The sequence below is a fragment of the Bubalus kerabau genome, chromosome 16 (genome assembly GCF_029407905.1).
Source record: "Bubalus kerabau isolate K-KA32 ecotype Philippines breed swamp buffalo chromosome 16, PCC_UOA_SB_1v2, whole genome shotgun sequence".
NCBI classification, from domain to species: domain Eukaryota; kingdom Metazoa; phylum Chordata; class Mammalia; order Artiodactyla; family Bovidae; genus Bubalus; species Bubalus kerabau.
The window spans coordinates 4,837,743-4,857,961 of NC_073639.1; the positions used below are offsets into that span (position 1 = coordinate 4,837,743).

Below are 20,219 nucleotides of genomic sequence, written 5' to 3' on the forward strand. Positions count from 1 at the left end.
ATAATTTGTACCTCTGCTGCACTTAATATGCCAGCAAATATGGAAAACTCAGCAGTGGCCACAGGACTGGAAAAGGTCAGTTTTCATTCCAATCCCAAAGAAAGGCAATGCCAAAGAATGCTCAAACTACCACATAATTGCACTCATCTCACACGCTAGTAAAATAATGCTCAAAATTCTCCAAGCCAGGCTTCAGCAATACGTGAACCATGAACTTCCAGATGTTCAAGCTGGTTTTAGAAAAGGAAGAGGAACCAGAGATCAAATTGCCAACATCCGCTGGATCATGGAAAAAGCAAGAGAGCTCCAGAAAAACATCTATTTCTGCTTTATCGACTATGCCAAAGCTTTTGACTGTGTGGATCACAATAAACTGTGGAAAATTTTGAGAGATGGGAATACCAGACTGCTTGACCTGCCTCTTGAGAAACCTATATGCAGGTCAGGAAGCAACAGTTAGAACCGGACATGGAACAACAGACTGGTTCCAAATAGGAAAAGGAGTACGTCAAGACTGTATATTGTCACCCTGCTTATTTAACTTCTATGCAGAGTACATCATGAGAAACACTGGGCTGGTAGAAGCACAAGCTGGAATCAAGATTGCTGGGAGAAATATTAATAACCTCAGATATGCAGATGACACCACCCTTATGGCAGAAAGTGAAGAGGAACTAAAAAGCCTCTTGATGAAAGTGAAAGAGGAGAGTGAAAAAGTTGGCTTAAAGATCAACATTCAGAAAACGAAGATCAAATGGTTCCATCATTTCATGGGAGATAGATGGGGAAACAGTGTCAGACTTTCTTTTTTTGGGCTCCAAAATCACTGCAGATGGTGACTGCAGCCATGAAATTAAAAGACGCTTACTCCTTGGAAGAAAAGTTATGACCAACCTACATAGCATATTCAAAAGCAGAGACATTACTTTGCCAACAAAGGTCCGTCTAGTCAAGGCTATGGTTTTTCCAGTGGTCATGTATGGATGTGAGAGTTGGACTATGAAGAAAGCTGAGCGCTGAAGAACTGATGCTTTTGAACTTTGGTGGTGGGGAAGACTCTTGAGAATCCCTTGGACTGCAAGGAGATCCAACCAGTCCATTCTAAAGGAGATCAATCTTGGGTGTTCTTTCAAAGGAATGATGCTAATGCTGAAACTCCAGTTCTTTGGCCACCTCATGTGAAGAGTTGACTCATTGGAAAAGACTCTGATGCTGGGAAAGATTGGGGGCAGCAGGAAAAGGGAACAACAAAGGATGAGATGGCTGGATGGCATCACCGACTCGATGGACGTGAGTTTGAGTGAACTCTGGGAGTTGGTGATGGACAGGCAGGCCTGGCATGCTGTGATTAATGGGGTCCCAAAGAGTCGGACACGACTGAGTGACTGAACTGAACTGAATCTCCTTCCCCAATCTTTCCCCTCCCCTCCTTGCTCTCTCCACTGGTAACCACTAGTTAGTTCTCTATATCTGTGAATCTGTTTTTTTTTTTTTTTTTCCTTGTTGTTGTTATATTCACTGCTTTATTTTTTTGATCCCATGTATAAGGGACATACAGTATTTATCTTTCTCTGTGTGACTTATTTCACTAGGCATAATACCCTCCAAGTCCATCCATGTTGTTGCAAATGGCAAATTTTGATTCTTTTCTATGGCTGAGTAGTGTTCAATTGTGTGTATATACCACATCTTCATCCACTCATCTGTTGATGGACACTTAGGTTGCTTTCATATCCTGTCAAGTGTAAATAATGCTGCTTGAATGTTGGGGTGTATGTATATTTTTGAATTAGTATTTTTGTCTCTTTTTGGATGTATGTCAGGCTATATGGTATTTCTATTCTTAGTTTGTTCAGAAAGCTTCATACTGTTTTCTGTAGTATCTGTACCAATTTGCATTTCCTACAACAGTGTTGGAGGGTTCTTCTCTGCATTCTTGTCCACTGATGTTATTTGTGTTCTTTTTGAAGATAGCCATTCTGACAGGTGTGAGGTGATATCTCATTGTGGTTTTCATTTGCATTTCTCTGATGACTAATGTGTCTGTAGCCCATCTGTGTGTCTTCTTTGGAAAAATATCTATTCAGATCTTTTGCCCATTATTTAATCAAGTTTTTTTTTTTTTTTGAAATTTATCTTGAGTTGTATGAATTCCTTACATATTTTCAATATTAGCTCCTTATCCAATATATGATTTGGAAATACTTTCTCTCATTCCTTAAATTGCCTTTTCATTTTGTTGACTGTATCTTTTGCTGTGCAGAAGCTTTCAGTTTGATGCAGTCCCACTTATCAATTTTTGCTTTTGTTACGTGTATTAAGTTGGTGCAAACAAAATTGTTTCAGACTGTGAATTTTAAATTATTATAATTAGGCTCAAATACATGTTTATTAGTCAAAATAAGAACCATTACAATCAACACATTTTTGCCAACAAGAAATAAGTTTGTTTATTCTTAAAACATAAAAATCCATGCTTTGGGATTCAGCAAACTCTAGGAAAGACTTTTCTGCCTCTTGCTGGTTGTAGAAGCATTTTCTTTGTAAAACATTATTGAGATTGATAGCTTATGGTGTTTGGTGCCATGTTTGTGGTCTCCGAAGGAGAAGATTTAACTCTGGAACCAACACAGTCTCAGTCACTCAGAGCTTTGTGCAGCAACATTTTATATAACTGATAGGACAGAGAAAGCTTCTGACATAGAAGCTTCTGACATCAGAAAGTGGTAGAAAGAGTACCCAACTCACTAGTTCAAGCAGAGCATTATATACTTTTCAACTGGCTGCTGAGAATAGATAAAAAGAATACCTCAAGGTTGTAAAAGTTCTACCAGACCCTCTCCCAAGGCATGCATCCTGAGATAACTTCAGTACAAGCTTAGCCAGAAGGAATAAGTTCCTGGCAATATATTTATTTATTTTTCTTCCACTGCCCTGGCAATATATTTATGGATGAGATATATTGTTACTGAGAAACAGTTTCCCAGACAAGATTTGTTACAATTATAATCATTAACATAGAGCCTAATAAAAGCATAATGGGGTCTAAGAAAAGCATTTTCCTTGAGTAAAATGTATGGCTGCTGTATATTCATTAGCTCCAGATCTAAAGAAAAGCCAGTTCTTTTGCGCAAGATACATTGTTGCACAAGGTTTAAGGAAAGCATGAGTGAGAATATTCACCTTCTCCTTAAAGGGCCCTGGACTGCCTATCAACCTGCCTAACTCTCTCAAGATGCTTGAAGAAGTGGTAGATGGTTGGCAAGAAGTCAGATGAATATGGTGGATGAGGCCAAACTTCATAGCCCAATTCATTTAACTTTTGAAGCATTTGTTGTGTGATGTGTGGTTGGGTGTTGTCATATAGAAGTATTGGGCCCTTTCCATTGACCAATGCCAGATGCAGGCATTGCAGTTTTTGGTGCATCTCATTAATTTGCTGAGCATACTTCTCAGATATAATGGTTTTGCCAGGATGCAGAAAGCTGTGGTGGATCAGATGGCAAAAGACCACTAAACAGTGACCATGATCTTTTTTTGATGCAAGTTTGACTTTAGGAAGTGCTTTGGAGCTTCTTCTTGGTCCAACCACTGAGCTGGTTATTGCCAGTTATTGTCGTGTAAAATCCACTTTTTGTTGCACATCACAATATGATTGAGAAATGATTCATTGTTGTTATGTAGAATAAGAGAATATGACACTTATAAAATGATTTTTTTTAATTTTCAATCAGCTCACTTATTGAACTTTTTCACCTTTTCAATTTGCTTCAAATGCCTCATGACTGTAGAATGATTGATGTTGAGTCTTCATCAACTTCTCATGTAGTTGTAAGAGGGTCAGTGTTGATGATCTTCTCAGTTGGTCATTGTCAACTTCCAAAGGCCAGCCACTGTGCTCCTCATCTTCAAGGGTCTTGTCTCCATTGTCAAACTTCTTGAACTACTGCTGCATTGTATGTTCATTGTGAAGAAAGCTGAGCACCGAAGAATTGATGCTTTTGAACTGTGGTGTTGGAGAAGACTCTTGAGAGTCCCTTGGACTGCAAGGAGATCCAACCAGTCCATTCTAAAGGAGATTAGCCCTGGGTGTTCTTTGGAAGGAATGATGCTAAAGCTGAAACTCCAGTAGTTTGGCCACCTCATGTGAAGTGTTGACTCATTGGAAAAGATTCTGATGCTGTGAGGGATTGGGGGCAGGAGGAAAAGGGGATGACAGAAGATGAGATGGCTGGATAGCAACACCGACTCGTTGGACATGGGTTTGAGTGAACTCCGGGAGATGGTGATGGACAGGGAGGCCTGGCGTGCTGCGATTCATGGGGTTGCAAAGAGTCGGTCACGACTGAGTGACTGAACTGAACTGAACTAGCAGTTCCTGTGCTAAATGCATTGTTATTGCAAGTTGTCTCCACTGCTTTATAACCCATTTTGAACTCAAATCAGAAGATCACTCGAATTTGCTTTTTGTCTAACATCATTTCTATACTCTAAAATAAATATAAAATAAACAGCAAGCAATGGCATTAGCAAAAAACATAAAGCTAGACATTGTGCAGTAAAATGATGTGTAACATAACCACATTTATTTAAGAATGCATTCCAATATCAAATGACAACATTCAACAATGCAAAACCACAAGCACTTTTGCACTAATCTAATACTTTTGGTGTCATACCCCACAAATTTAGTTAAGACCAATGTTGGGAGCTTTTTTCTCTGTTTCCTTCTAGGAGCTTTACGGTTCAAAGTCTTGAATTTAATCCTTTAACCCATTTTAAATTAATTTTTGTGTTAATGTAAGATAAAAGTCCTATTTGTTGCTTTTACAGGTATGTATCAAGTTTTCCCAAAATGTTTTATTAAAGAGACTATCTTATTTCCATTGAGCATTCTTGGCTCTGTTGTCAAATATTCAGTTCATTTCAGTTCAGTCGCTCAGTGTGTCCGACTCTTTGCGACCCCATGAATCGCAGCACGCCAGGCTTCCCTGTCCATCACCGACTCCCGGAGTTCACTCAGACTCATGTCCATCGAGTCAGTGATGCCATCCAGCCATCTCATCCTCTGTCGTCTCCTTCTCCTCCTGCCCCCAATCCCTCCCAGCATCAGAGTCTTTTCCAATGAGTCAACTCTTCGCATGATATGGCCAAAGTATTGGAGTTTCAGCTTTAGCATCAGTCCTTCCAAAGAAATCCCAGGACTGATCTCCTTAGTTGGCTGTATATATCAGGGTTTATTTCTGAGCTCATTCTTGATTTTGTTCAGTGATATGTGTCTGTTTTTATGCTGATACCAAACTTTTGATTATTTTAGTTTGGTAGTATGGATTGCAATGCAGGCGGCCTGGGTTCGATCACTGGGTTGAGAAGATCCCCTGGAGTAGGAAATGGCTACCCATTCCAGTATTCTTGCCTGGAGAATTCCATGGACAGAGGAATCTGGTTGGCTACAGTCCATGGGGTTGCACAGTTGGACATGACTGAGTGACTAACACTTTCACTTTTCACTTGAAATAAGGAAGTTCTTATTTTTTCTTCTTTTTTTCAAGATTGTTTTGGCTACTCAGTGTCTTTTGTGATTCTATATGCATTTTAGGATTTTTTTCTGCTAGCTTTGTGAAAAATGTCATTGAGATTTTGATAGGGTTTGTATTCAATCTATAGATAGCTTTGAGTGCTATGGATATTTTAACAGTATTAAATTTATGAACATGGGACATCTTTCCATTATCATTGTACCTTCTTTCATTTCTTTTCTTTTTTTTTTTTTTATCACTGTTTTATAGTTTTCTTTGTTCAGCTCTTTCATCTCCTTGGTTAAATTTGTTCCTAAGTATTTTATTGTTTTTATTGCTATTGTGAGATTGATTTCTTTATATATTTGTTGGATAGTTTTTGTTAGCAGATAGAAATGTAACTGATCTTTGTATATTGATTTGGTAACCTGAAACTTTAATGAATTATTTTATTAGTCTGAATAGTTTTTTTTGTGTGTGTATGTTCTTGGTAGTCTCTAGTGTTTTCTTTATATAAAGTCATATCATTACAGACAGAGATAATTTTACTTCTTCCTTTCTAACATGTGTATCTTTTATTTATTACTCTTGCCTCATTTCTCTGGCTAGGACTTCTAAAACTATATTGAATAGGAATGGTGAGAGTAGGCTTCCTTGTCTTGTTCTTGATCTTAAAGGAGAAGCTTTAAATCTTTCGACATTGAGTATGTTAGTTGTGGAATTGTCATATATGGACTTTTTTTGTTAAAGTATGTTCCCTTTTTACCCAACCTGTTGAGAGTTTTTATCATTAAAACATGATGAATTTTTTCAGGTATTTTTTCTTTGTATTTTGAGATGATCACTTAATTTTTATCTTTCATTCTATTAATGCAGTATATTATATTTGTTGATTTGTCTTTGTTGAAGCATCCTTGCATCCCAGGGATAAATTTCACTTGATCATGGTGTATGATGTTTTTTATGTGCTGTTGAATTCAGTTTGCTAATTTTTTGTTGAGAATTTTTGCATCTTTATTCATCATGATAATTAGCCTGTAATTTCTTTTTCTGTAGTATCCTTATCTGGCTTTGAAATCAGCATTATTCTGGACTTGTAAAAAAAAGTTTGAGAGTGTTCCCTTCTCTTCAGTTTTTTTGGAAGATTTTGATGAGGATTGATGTTAATTCTTCTTTAAATGTTTGGTAGAATTCACCAGTGAAACCTTCTGATTCTGGGCTTTCCTTTTTGCAAAGTTTTTGATTACTGATTCAATTTCCCTACTAGTAATTGATTTGTTTTGATTTTCTGTTTCTTCCTGGCTCAGTCTTGGTAAGTTGTATGTTTCTGGGAATGTATCCATTTCTTCTAGGTTGTCCAGTTGTTGGCTTATAATTGTTCATAGTCTTTTATGATCCTTTGCATTTCTATGGTATTAGTTGAAATGTCTCCCCTTTCTTTTATTCTTGGTAAGTCCAACTAAAGTTTTTTCTATTTTATCTTTTTCAAAAACCAATCATGTGTACCCATGGCTGATTCATGTTGATGTGTGGCAAAAAATATCACAATATTATAAAGTAATTATTCTCCAATTAAAATAAATTAATTAATTAAAAAATAAATAAAACATAAGAGAAAATAAAAAACATTCTTAGATTTATCTTTTCTTTTATTTATCTTTTTTAATTTATCTTTATTTTATTTCTTTATTTATTTATCTCATCTTTTCCCTGCCTCTATTTCATTTATTTCTGCTTTGATCCTTGTTATTCCCATCCTTCTGCAATTTTGTGCTTAATTTGTTCATTTTCTACTTTTCTTGAAGTGTAAGATTAAATGATTTATTTTACATATTTCTTTTTTCTTTTAAATGTAAGCATTTATCATAATGAGCTTCTTTCTTAGGATTGCTTTTGCTACATCTCATAAGTTTTGGTAGGTTGTGTTACTGTTTTCATTTGTTCAAGATATTTTGGTTTCCCTTTGACTTGTTCAAGTGTGTGTTGTTTACTTTTCTACATGTTTGTGAATTTTCTAGTTTTTCTCTTGTTATGATTTCTAGTTCTGTACCACTGTGGTTGGAAAAAATAGTTGGCATGATTTCAGCCTACCCTAGTCTGCTGAGATTTGTTTTGTAACCTATGATATGATCTATCCTAGAGAATGTTCCATGTTGGATGGCTTGTTCTGTATGGCTATTAGGTTCATATAATATAAAGTATAGTTCAAGGCCAGTGTTCCCTTGCTGAGACTGTATGGATGGTCTAGTTAACCATTATTGGAAGTAGGATACTGAAGTCCCCTACTGTTACAGTACTGTGGTCATTCCTCTCTTCAGGCCTATTAGTATTTGCTTAATATATTTAAATACTTCAATGTTGAGTGTTTGTGTATTTTTGATAGTTGTATCATCCTTTGATGAATTGACCCCTTTATCAAAATATAATGATATTTGTCTCTTATTACAGTTTTTGGCTTAAACTGTATTTTGTCTGAGGAAAATACTGCTACCTCTTCTCTCTTTTGGTTTTCATAAGCACTGAATATCTTTTGTCATCCCTTCACTTTTAGCTTATGCGTCTTCTTAAACCTGAAGTGAGTTTCTTGTAGGCACCGCATAGTTGGGTCTTGTTTTTTTAAAATCTATTCAGCTACTCTATGCCTTTTGATTAAAGAATTTAATCTGTTTACATTTAAAATAATTATTGATAGGTAAGGCCTTGCTGTATTGTTGTTTTCTGTTTTGAAGTTACCTTGTTCCTTTCTTCTTCTCTTGCTCTCTTTCTTTGTGAATTGTATATTTTCTACAATGGTATGCTTGGATTCTTTTATCTTTACTGTTTTTGAATAGGTTTTTGCTTTATGGTTACCATGTGGCTTACATAAAACATCATATAGTGTAATAGTCCATTTTAGGCTGTCAACAACTTAACTTTGATTGCAAGCAAAACTTTACCCCACATTTTATGTTTTGATGTCACAATTTACATCTTTCCATTTTGTGTATCTATGAACAGATTATTGTAGCTATACTTATTTTTAATATTTAAAAAACTTTATAGTAAAGTGAATAATACACTTTCATATTACAGTACTAGAATATTCTGAATCTAACTATATACTTACCTTTACCAATGTGTTGTACGTTTTTATATGTTTTCATATTACTAATTAAGTTTCTTTGGCACTAAGCTACCCCACTTTAGGGAAGGAGGTGATACAGGTAAAGTGAAACTGTTCCTCTTCCTCACTTCAACGTGTCCAGTCTTGAATTTTTTTCTCCAATAGTGTGCTTTAACTTTTCCATTAGATTCCTGAACTTCCACAAACACATTCTATTCATGGGTAATTGTTAAAATTTGTATTTTTGGGGGGAGGGAAGACAGTAGAAAATTTCTGCTTCACCTTTTTGATGATGTCACTCTCCTGTTGTCTTTGAAGTTGATTCCAGCACTGTGGAATGTGGCTGATACTTGCTTTAGGACTATACAACAGCAATGCATTACACTAAATGACTGCTTGTGCTTGTGAAGTGGTAACTATCCCCGAAGTATGTTGTTCCTTTTCATATAGTAGGTGATTTCACTTGCAATTTCCCACAGTCTCCTCAAGATGCATGGATTGGTACAGTATTTACCTAGTTGTCAGCAGAACAGTCGGTGTGGGTTCTAGTCACCACATGCATAATTTAACTTTTCATTTGGTGTTTTGGCAGGAATGCAAGATTTCAATTACCTCAGCAGCAACTGCTTTGAGATTACTGTGGAGCTTAGCTGTGAAAAGTTTCCACCTGAAGAGACTTTGAAGAACTACTGGGAGGATAACAAAAACTCCCTCATTAGCTACATTCAGCAGGTAAACCCAGTCTCCAGCATAAAATAAGAGATCTAAGTGCACAATAGTAACATGGTGCACAATAGTCTCCTAAGAGGATCCCAGACTATATGAATTCACCTGACCCAAAGTGAGAGTGCTACATTTGGAAAATGCATCAGTCATGATTCAAATAGTCTTTCATTTGTAATTGGTTTTTTAGTTCATGAATATTTGCTGAGAACTGATTAAACTGGAGTTATGGAAAGGTAGGGTGACACCCTCTTTTCTTTCATATTGCATTAATTAAGGGCAATCCTAGGATACTCCTCTACCCTGATCACCTTGGATTTGTCAGACATTCCAGGCAGGACCAAAACTAGAATGAAGTAAATGAAGCACCCAGGATGAAAAATTTAATGAGCTATTCACTCCCAGGGTTATGCAGGTGTAGGATTAGCACCTAGGAGTGAAAGTCTCCTTATGCCTCACTTGTCACAGCCCACACTCAACTGGAACTGAGGTAATGGCAATGATGGGTAAGTTACATTTACTGGGCATTAACTCTTTCCCGGGCATTATCCTAAATGCCTTACATGTAGTAATTGATTAATTTAATTGTCACAACTCCATAAGGAAAGTTATATCATCATCAACATCATCTTATTTTATTCCACCACCATTATCATCCATGAATTAAAAATAAGAAATCAGAAGCACAGAGAAGTTAAACAACTTGCCTGAAGTTATTCTGCCAGAATCCAGGCTGTCTAGTTCCAGAATCACCATGCTGTATTGCCCCTCATGACATAAATTTAGATCTTTAGCAGACAGTCACTGTACAGAAATTTGTAGAATCTCACCATGTGTCAGAATAAAATACCTACCTGTTCAAACTTGATCCAAGCCAGTTCCCTGTAGCCCCACCCCTATGTACTAGGTAGAGACTGACACCAGGGGCAGTACTGTTGGGAAAGACCGAAGGACTCTGTTCTTTGCTTGCAGTGCCTTGACAGTTTTACTTTCCATTCTGTATGTGGCCATTTACATCCAAAGTCAGGGAGAGTAATGTTAGCTTCATATACTGGCAGGTAGTATAGACTGATTTTTAAACTAATTTGATATAAACAAATGCTATTATATAGATAAGTAGCTATTTGCACATACATGTACATATAAATGGGCTTCCCAGGTGGTATTAGTGGTAAGGAACCTGCTTGCCAATGCAGGAGACATAAGAGATGCAAGTTTGATCCCTGGGTCAGGAAGATCCTCTGGAGAAGGGAATGGCAACCCACTCCAGTGTTCTTGCTTAGGAAATTCCAAGGACAGAGGAACCTGGTGGGCTACAGTCCATAGGGTTGCAAAGAATAGGACACCACTGAAGTGACTTAGCTCACACCCACAGGTACATAGAAACATATACACATGAACCCAATACATTAAAAATGTGAAATCAGCTTAAGAATTCTTTTACACTTGTCAAGTATCCATGCTGCTGCTGCTAAGTCACTTCAGTGGTGTCTGACTCTGTGCGACCCCACAGATGGCAGCCCATCAGGATTCCCCGTCCCTGGGATTCTCCAGGCAAGAATGCTGGAGTGGGTTGCCATTTCCTTCTCCAATGGATGAAAGTGAAAAGCGAGAGTGAAGTTGCTCAGTCGTGTCTGACTCTTGGCGACCCCATGGACTGCATGGGGACATAGAGACAGCCTACCAGGCTTCTCTGTCCATGGGATTTTCCAGGAAGAGTACTGGAGTGGGTTGCCATTGCCTTCTCCACAAGTATCCATATACCTTACCAAAAGGTATTATCATGGAAGAGATACAGTGATGACAGTGATTTAAAAACATCCATTATACAGGATTTTTATGTCAGTGGAATTAACATAAAAGTGCATGTTAACACAAAAAGATATTTTCAACAACAAAGCTAAAGATAATTAGCTATGTTGATTCTGAAAAAACTTTAGTGGGCACCCTTGTAGAATGTTGTTTGAGCAGAGCAATATTTGGATGGATATTTTAAGAGCAAAATTTAAAAGTAAAGTTGTAGGCTGAGTAAGTAAGATGGGGCTATTTGGTGTGTTGTTTGCTTAGATAGCAAAGAATGCTTCCTTAATTCAATTCTTTTCATTTTATTTATTTATTTTTACAGCAAAAATTTATTAAGCTACTTTTGTGTCCTGCTGCTGCTGCTGCTAAGTCGCTTCAGTCGTGTCCGACTCTGTGCGACCCCATAGACGGCAGCCCACCAGGCTCCGCCGTCCCTGGGATTCTCCAGGCAAGAACATTGGAGTGGGTTGCCATTTCCTTCTCCAATGCATGAAAGTGAAAAGTGAAAGTGAAGTCGCTCAGTCGTGTCCGACTCTTAGCGGCCCCATGGACTGCAGCCTACCAGGCTCCTCCATCCATGGGATTTTCCAGGCAAGAGTACTGGAGTGGGGTGTCCTAGGCACCCTATAAGGCTCTGGGGAGAGTGTGTTTCATCTTAAGTTCAGATATCAATACCTAACTACAAGAGAGGATGATAAATGCTAAAATAAAGAGCAATAGCAGTACACAGAAGAATCCTTAACCCAGTGCTGCCAGTTCAGAAAAGGCTTCTTGGAGCTATGCTCTAGCATTCCCTACAGTTGATGTCAGTAAAATTATTACCCCATCAACAATTAAAAGAAAATGTTCAGCTGCTATTTAAGTTCTTATTTCTAATTTATTTATTTTTGACTGTGCTGAATCTTCATTGCTGCACATGAACTTATTCTAGTTGCAGTGACTAGGGGCTACTCTCTAGTTGTGGTGTGCAAACTTCTTATTGTGGTGTCTTCTCTGGTTGCAGAGCATGGGTTCTAGAGTGTGCAAGCTCAGTAGTTGTGGCTCGTGGGCTCTAGAGCACAGGCTCAGTAGTTGTGGTGCCCAGGCTCAGTTGCTGTGGTGCATGGTTATGGAATGTGGAATCTTCCTGGACCAGGGGTTGAACCTATGTTCCCTGGATTGGCAGGTGGATTCTTAACCACTAAACTATCAAGGAAGTCCTATCTTAGTTCTTGAGAAAAATTGCACTATAAAACAAAACCCAAATGTGTGCCATCAGAAAGAGTAGAATGATTGTCATATTTATGGTGGCAGTTGCATTAATTAATCTAAAATCTGTATCAGTTTATGTAAGAATCAGCTGAAAATAAGAGGAATCAGATGATACAGTCCTGTTTTATGCCACTTGAAAGTTTGATCTGTCGACAGATCCCTGTGATCCATCCTGGTGTGACATCACTATTATTGTACAGAATGTATGGAAGCAGTAAGATTGGTATTTGCAGTGATCCCACGCCAGCTTGCCTCAAAGGACACTCCAGATTAGGGAATCAAAGGCTGGTGGAATATTAGTGAAAGCTTCCAGAAGTTCTGTGTTGAAATTATTTCACGACAGTGGAATATGGTGGTGATAAATAATTGAACACCTGGGCCTAAAATCTAATCATTGACTAGTTTTATAACAGATGGAAAAATAGGTGATTCAGTTCATTTCAGTTCAGTCGCTCAGTTGTGTCTGACTCTATGAGACGCCAGGGACTGCAGCATGCCAGGCCTCCCTGTCCATCACCAACTCCCGAGGGCTACCCAAACTCATGTCCATTGAGTTGGTGATGCCATCCAACCATCTCATCTTCTGTTGTCCCCTTCTCCTCCTGCCATCAATCTTTTCCAGCATCAGGGTCTTTTCAAATGAGTCAGCTCTTTGCATCAGGTGGCCAAAGTATTGGAGTTTCAGCTTCAGCATCAGTCCTTCCAATGAACACCCAGGACTGATTTCCTTTAGGATGGACTGGTTGGATCTCCTTGCAGTCCAAGGGACTCTCAAGAGTCTTCTCTAGCACCGTAGTTCAAAAGCATCAATTCTTTAGCACTCAGCTTTCTTTATAGTCCAACTATCGTATCTATACTTGACTACTGAAAAAACCATAGCCTTGACTAGATGGACATTTGTTGGCAAAGTAATGTCTCTGTTTTTTAATATGCTGTCTAGGTTGGTCATAACCTTCTTTACAAGGAGCAAGCATCTTTTAATTTCACGGCTGCAATCACCATCTGCATGATTTTGGAGATAAATAAATAAATAAAGTCAGCCACTGTTTCTCTACCTATTTCCCATGAAGTGATGGGACCCGATGTCATGATCTTTGTTTTCTGAATGTTGATCTTTAAGCCAACTTTTTCACTATCTTCTTTCACTTTCATCAAGAAGCTCTTTACTTCTTCTTCACTTTCTGCCATAAGGGTGGCGTCATCTGCATATCTGAGGTTATTGGTATTTCTCCCAGAAATCTTAGTTCCAGCTTGTGCTTCATCCAGCCCAGTGTTTCTCATGATGTACTCTTCATATAAGTTAAATAAGCAGGGTGACAATATACAGCCTTGATGTACTCCTTTTCCTATTTGGAACCAGTCTGTTGTTCCATGTCCAGTTCTAACTGTTGCTTCCTGACCTGCATACAGGCTTCTCAAGAGGCACGTCAGGTAGTCTGGTATTCCCACAGAATTTTCCACAGTTTGTTATGATCCACACAGTCAAAGGCCTTGGCATAGTCAATAAAGCAGAGATAGATGTTTTTCTGGAACTCTCGTCCTTTTTTGATGATCCAGTGGATGTTGGCAATTTGATCTCTGGTTCCTCTGCCTTTTCTAAATCCAGCTTGAACATGTGAAAGTTCACAGTTCCCATATTGCTGAAGCCTGGCTTGGAGAATTTTGAGCATTACTCTACCAGCATGTCAGATGAGTGCAATTGTGAGGTAGTTTGAACATTCTTTGGCATTGCCTTTCTTTGGGATTGGAATAAAAACTGACCTTTTCCAGTCCTGTGGCCACTGCTGAATTTTTCAAATTTGCTGGCATATTGAGTGCAGCACTTTCACAGCATCATCTTTCAGGATTTGAAATAGCTCAACTGGAATTCCATCACCTCGACTAGCTTTGTTCGTAGTGATGCTTCCTAAGGCCCACTTGACTTCACATTCCAGAATGTCTGGCTCTTGGTGAGTGATCACACCATGGTGATCATCTGAGTCATGAAGATCTTTATTGTATAGTTCTGTGTATTCTTGCCACCTCTTCTTAATATCTTCTGCTTCTGTTAGGTCCATACCATTTCTGTCCTTTATTGAGCCCATCTTTGCATGAAATGTTCCCTTGCTATCTCTAATTTTCTTGAAGAGATCTCTAGTCTTTCCCACTCTATTGTTTTCCTCTATTTCTCTGCACTGATCACTGAGGAAGGCTTTCTTTTCTCTCCTTGCTAGTCTTTGGAACTCTGCATTCAAATGTGTATATCTTTCCTTTTCCCCTTTGCTCTTCACTTCTCTTCATTTCACAGCTATTTATAAGGCCTCCTCAGACGGCCATTTTGCTTTTTTGCATTTCTTTTCCATGGGGATGGTCTTGATCTCTGTCTCCTGTACAATGTCATGAACCTCCATCCATAGTTCATCAGACACTCTATCAGATCTAGTGTCTCAAATCTATTTCTCACATCCACTGTATGATTGTAAGGGGTTTGATTTAGGTCATACCTGAATGATCTAGTGGTTTTCCCTACTTTTTCCTATTTAAGTTTGAATACAGCATAAGGAGTTCATGATCTGAACCACAGTCAGCTCCCGGTCTTGTTTTTGCTGACTGTATAGAGCTTCTCCATCTTTGGCTGGAAAGAATATAATCAATCTGATTTTGGTGTTGGCCATCTGGTGATGTCCATGTGTAGAGTCTTTTCTTGTGTTGTTGGAAGAGGGTGTTTGCTATGACCAGTGTGTTCTCTTGGCAAAACTCTATTCGTGATTAGGAGATCCAATTCAATGACTGGTTGAGAAGAAATCTCTTGCAGAGCCTTAAAAGGATGTTTTTAGGACCTGGAGTTGTAAAGTTAATCAACATAAATAGTTTTCTAAGAAGAGCTCCTATGCAATAGCCATGGAACTGTCTAGTTCTCAAAATTTCCAAAGAATTTTTCAAAGAATGGTTCATGAACACTTGCCTCAGACTCATCTAGATTATTGTTAAAAATGAGTTTTCAGTCCCAACACTGAATCACACTCCTTGAAAGGCAGGACCCCAGAGTCTCCATTTCAGCAAGCCCTCTAGAGGACACTTAAGTATTTGAAGATTTAAAGGTTATTGACATTAAACTATTCTAGTGACAATGAAGATTTAATTTTTTTTTGTTTGTTTTTAGCCTTGCTTGATTGAAATGTCTGGAATCTGGGGAAGGAGAATTATAGGAAGAACAAGTGTAGTAAAATAACTTGCCCAGATATGAGTGAAATTTATTAATAAACTTCTGGGGTTTCTTTTGCAAACACCATAAAGTGACTGTTTTCCAGTCTGCATTCCTGTGGAGTCCTGGTAGCCCATAACATTTCCATTGAGATTTATTCCTATAGTGGAAAATTTCAAACAGAAAAATAATGCTCCATAATTGGCATATCATACATTTATTTATTTAACCATCAGGTTGGTTTATTTCTCACCCTTGGTTCTTGTCTCATAGTAACAAAGATTTAGAATGATGGACTAAAGGGTTTGAAACAACAGACAAGTTGCAGTTCAGTTATAGCTCAAGCAGACAGAATGTTTTTTAAAGAGACGTGGAAGTGGGCCAACCTGAAAGGAATCATAACAATCCCTCTTGGCTTCTCCTTTTATACTTCCTGTCTCTTCCTCTTGGTTCTGTCCTGTGCAAAATAGGGCCTGTAGTCACCACCTATCAGGAAAGGGCATACCCTCAAGGCTAGTTGGCACTTGCAAGTTACACAGCAACAGTCTCTGTTGTGCATGTCTTTCCCATCATTCAGTTTGTACAATCAGATATATGTATATATGAACACATGCATATTTATGACTATGTAAGAATATGAGTATTTATGAGCTCTTAATGGGCTCCTAGCTGTTTAAGTTTACTTGAAGAAACCCCTGTGGTTAGTTTGTATTCACTATGTGCCTAGGGTGCATGTGCAGGAGTTGGAAAAATCTCTGTGGTTATTTCTGTAGCATATCTGTGAGCTTTCCTGAGTGTGTTTAGGATGGGGTTTAGAGATCAGCTTGCATCCTTTTCGGCTAGGCCACTGCTTGTTGCTCATGCCTAATTTCCTACCTAACATAGCTATTTGTTAATCACATACTGTATTTAAGTCTTGGGTTGCAGAGGCAGAAAAATGTACAATTATGAATATTAATGGGTATATTTATACCTAATGTAGGTGAATTATATGTTTTTGAAGTGATTGATTTATTTTTTTAATGATGAGGACATTTTAAATTTATATATCAGGATTATAATGCCCCAAGGTGAATAAATTGATCTCTACAATTTTTCTAATATTTTACTATGTGAATTTCATTCAGAAAGCTAACTTCTCTTGTTTCCAGTAGATCATTTTCAGTCTCATTAAATTTTGGTTGGCTAATCCATAGGTGAGTCTTGGGGAAAAGATTAAAAATATCTTTTTGTTTTAAAATTGTGTTTACTCTCTTCTCACTTTACTGGTTGCCATTAAAATTATTATTATTACTGCAAATGTATCACTTTTTACAAAAATATTTATTTGGCTGCATTGGATCTTAGTTTTAGTACATAGGATTTTTGATCTTTGGCATGCAGGATTTTTTAGTTGTGGCATGTGGGATCTAGTTCTCTGATCAGGGATCAAATTCAGGCCTCCTGCATTGAGAGCACACAGTCTTAGCCACTGAACCACCGGAAAGTCCCTGTATCACTTTTTTACCATGAGTAAATTGCGTTTAGAGAAAAGAATTATGTGTTACTTAAAGAGTTTTGCTTTTTTTAAAAAAATAGAAAATTCAAAAAAATTTTACTAGTATGCAAAGGGTATCTCTTTGATAAAACATTGTACCACTGCCATATTTACTCTCCAGTGACAAAGGGACACATGAGATTTATTCTACTTTCTGTAGGAAATATGTAAATATCATCAATAGCAAAAGAAAATTTATTTTCTGGGGTCATATGAGTGAAGAGCAACTGGAGTGGGGTGGATGGTGTTTTGCTAAATTATCAAGATTGATAGATTATCATTTGATATTCCAGAAGCAATACTTTCTCAAAGACCTTAAGTGACCCTCCTTTACTTCAAATACATGTTGACTTGGTTGAATTATCATTTAGAAATAAAGTTGTTTTTGTAGTTTTCATTGTGGTAGTTAGTTGATGACAGCAACTTAATTCAATAGCTTGTTCTCAACATAAACTCTTCTTTTTTATTAATAAACCCAGTTTTCAGTTAGTAAGTTCACTGAGTTTTTGTGCACTGATTTTCAACCAAAATAATATTATTAGTGGGTTTAATGCAACAATATACACAGTATATATATCCTTTTATCTAAAAGGAACAAGTATTGAAGGGCTATAATGTGATATCTTGTTAACTAATACATGGCATGTAAAGTATACATAATTAACCAAATTTAAAATAGAAAGCAATGAAATATGTTCAAACCAGAACTGCTTTACACATTGACAGGTTTTTTGTTTGTTTGTTTGTTTTGGTAGTTTGGAAGGTACTTCAAAGTCTTATTTGACTCAGAATAAGATATCAATTTTCCAGGGGTTACTTCTCATTTGTCTACTTGAGAAAAAGCAGAGTAAAGAATGTACAAAAAATTCAGTGACTTTTTGAGCTTGTTTTGATACCTAAACAATAGAAATCTGCAGTATTTTGCTAGAAAATAAGGAGATGTTTGATATGAAGCATGTTTTTAGGTTGTTTCTAATACAATTTTTTTTTGGTTATTCTTGACCATCGCAGATACACCGAGGAGTTAAAGGATTTGTCCGAGATCTTCAGGGTAACCCAATTGCTAACGCCACCATCTCTGTGGAAGGAATAGACCATGATGTCACATCTGGTGGGTGTTCTTTGCTGTGATCAGAGGCTCTAGTATTGCATATGAGACCGTGGCTACTTCTTAGCATAGTTACATTCTTATACTGTTCTATGCAAAGCAATTAAATGCCTCATGTCTCTTTACACTCCCTCCAGCTTTGATCTAGTTAAATTTTCATCTGGGGAACAGGTCAGGCAGTTACTTAGGAGGTATGTGAGGCAGGGCCGTCTGTGAGACTCTTTGCAGTTGTCAAGGCAAAGGAAGATGAACCAGCTGTAATTAAAATGCTGTATCTTAATGATCTCTCCTAAGAAGGGCTTCCCTGGTGGCTCAGAGGGTAAAGTGTCTGCCTGCAATGCGGGAGACTTGGGTTTGATCCTTGGGTCAGGAAGACCCCCTGGAGAAGGAAATGGCAACCCAGTCCAGTACTCTTGCCTGGAAAATCCCATGGAGAAACCTGGTGGGCTACAGTCCATTATCGCAAAAAGTCAGACACGACTGAGCGACTTCACTTTCGCGACTTCACTTTCACTTTCAAGAAGAGATTCTAAAGAGCTGTTAATTTGTGGACCTCAGGAGGGAGCAGAAGAGTAGGAAGGAGGGTAACTGCCTGTGTTTTGTTGTCTAGGATGTCCCATCCATTTCTTCATTTAATCTGTGTCATAAAGCCATATGTATCCAAGGCTGAAAAGGACCTTACAGGATTGAAGTTGATGTTAGTTATTTCTAGGGTTAAAGCCCTCTTTCCATTTTCCTACTTTGGGGGAAATGATGTGTTTTTCTGGCAAACCTATCTACTACTAGTAAGTCGCTTCAGTCATGTCCGACTCTGTGCGACCCCACACATGGCAGCCCATCCGGCTCCGCCATCCCTGGGATTCTCCAGGCAAGAACACTGGAGCGGGTTGCGATTTCCTATCTACTCCTGTTAACAAACATCTCTCCAACTCATTTTAGTGTAATTCTCATTTGTTGGTATCTTATCAAAAACAACAATATCTTTTTAGCTATAAACTCTGTTTATACATGTTTCAAGACCTTAGCATTAGTTAACCTTTAAATTAGTTCCCAAACATCCTATACCATTAACTCTTATTTAACCTCCACATTTATAATTTGTATTTTTTAATCTTGAATATTTGTTTTCTAAAAATCCATTTATTTATTCAAACAACAATGCTTTTCAACACCCGATGAAGTGCCAGCCCACCTTCTGGACCAATATGCCAGAACCTGTGCCAAATTATTGCTCCCTTCACCCCTGGGGCAGGACTTCTTGAAGGACCTAGGCCGTGCACCCTATGGCCACAAGCAACTGCTTTTGTTAACATTAGTAACATATAAACATTATTTTATCTGCATTCCAGATGTGAAAATTTTAGGAAAATCTCACGTTGGCAGTATAAATAGGTAGAAAGAAATGAAATCTGAGGAGCAGGTTCTGGGACTGTAGTTTTTAAAAAAATAATTTATTTTTTATTGAAGGATAATTGCTTTACAGAATTTTGCTGTTTTCTGCCAAACCGCAACATGAATCAGCCATAGGAATACATATCTCCCCTTCCCTTTGAACCTCCCTCCCACCTCCCTCCCCATCCCACCCCTCGAGGATGATACAGAGCCCCTGTTTGAGTTTCCTGAGCCATACAGCAAATTCCCATTGGCTATCTATTTTACATATGATAATGTAAGTTCCATGTTTCTCTTAACATACATCTCACCCTCTTCTCCCCTCTCCCCGTGTCCATAAGTCTATTTTCTATGCCTGTTTCTCCACTGTTGCCCTGTAAATAAATTCTTCAGTATCATTTTTCTAGATTCCATATGTATGCATTAATATAAGGTATTTATCTTTCTCTTTATGACTCACTTCACTCTGTGTATGTTCTAGGTTCATCCACCTCATTAGAACGGACTCAAATGCATTCCTTTTTATGACTGAGTAATATTCCATTGTGTATATGTACCACAACTTCTTTATCCATTCATCTGTCGATGGACATCTAGGT

General features: G+C 37.8%; 1 protein-coding gene across 1 annotated transcript in view; it reads left to right on the plus strand.

Annotated features, from left to right (window-relative positions):
- Positions 1-20,219, plus strand: part of CPE (carboxypeptidase E) — a 154,686-nt gene that overhangs the window by 118,141 nt on the left and 16,326 nt on the right. Inside the window, exons 6-7 of the mRNA XM_055550261.1 lie at positions 9,215-9,354; positions 18,132-18,231. Coding sequence (XP_055406236.1) covers positions 9,215-9,354; positions 18,132-18,231 — 240 coding nt within the window. The remainder of the gene's footprint in view (positions 1-9,214; positions 9,355-18,131; positions 18,232-20,219) is intronic.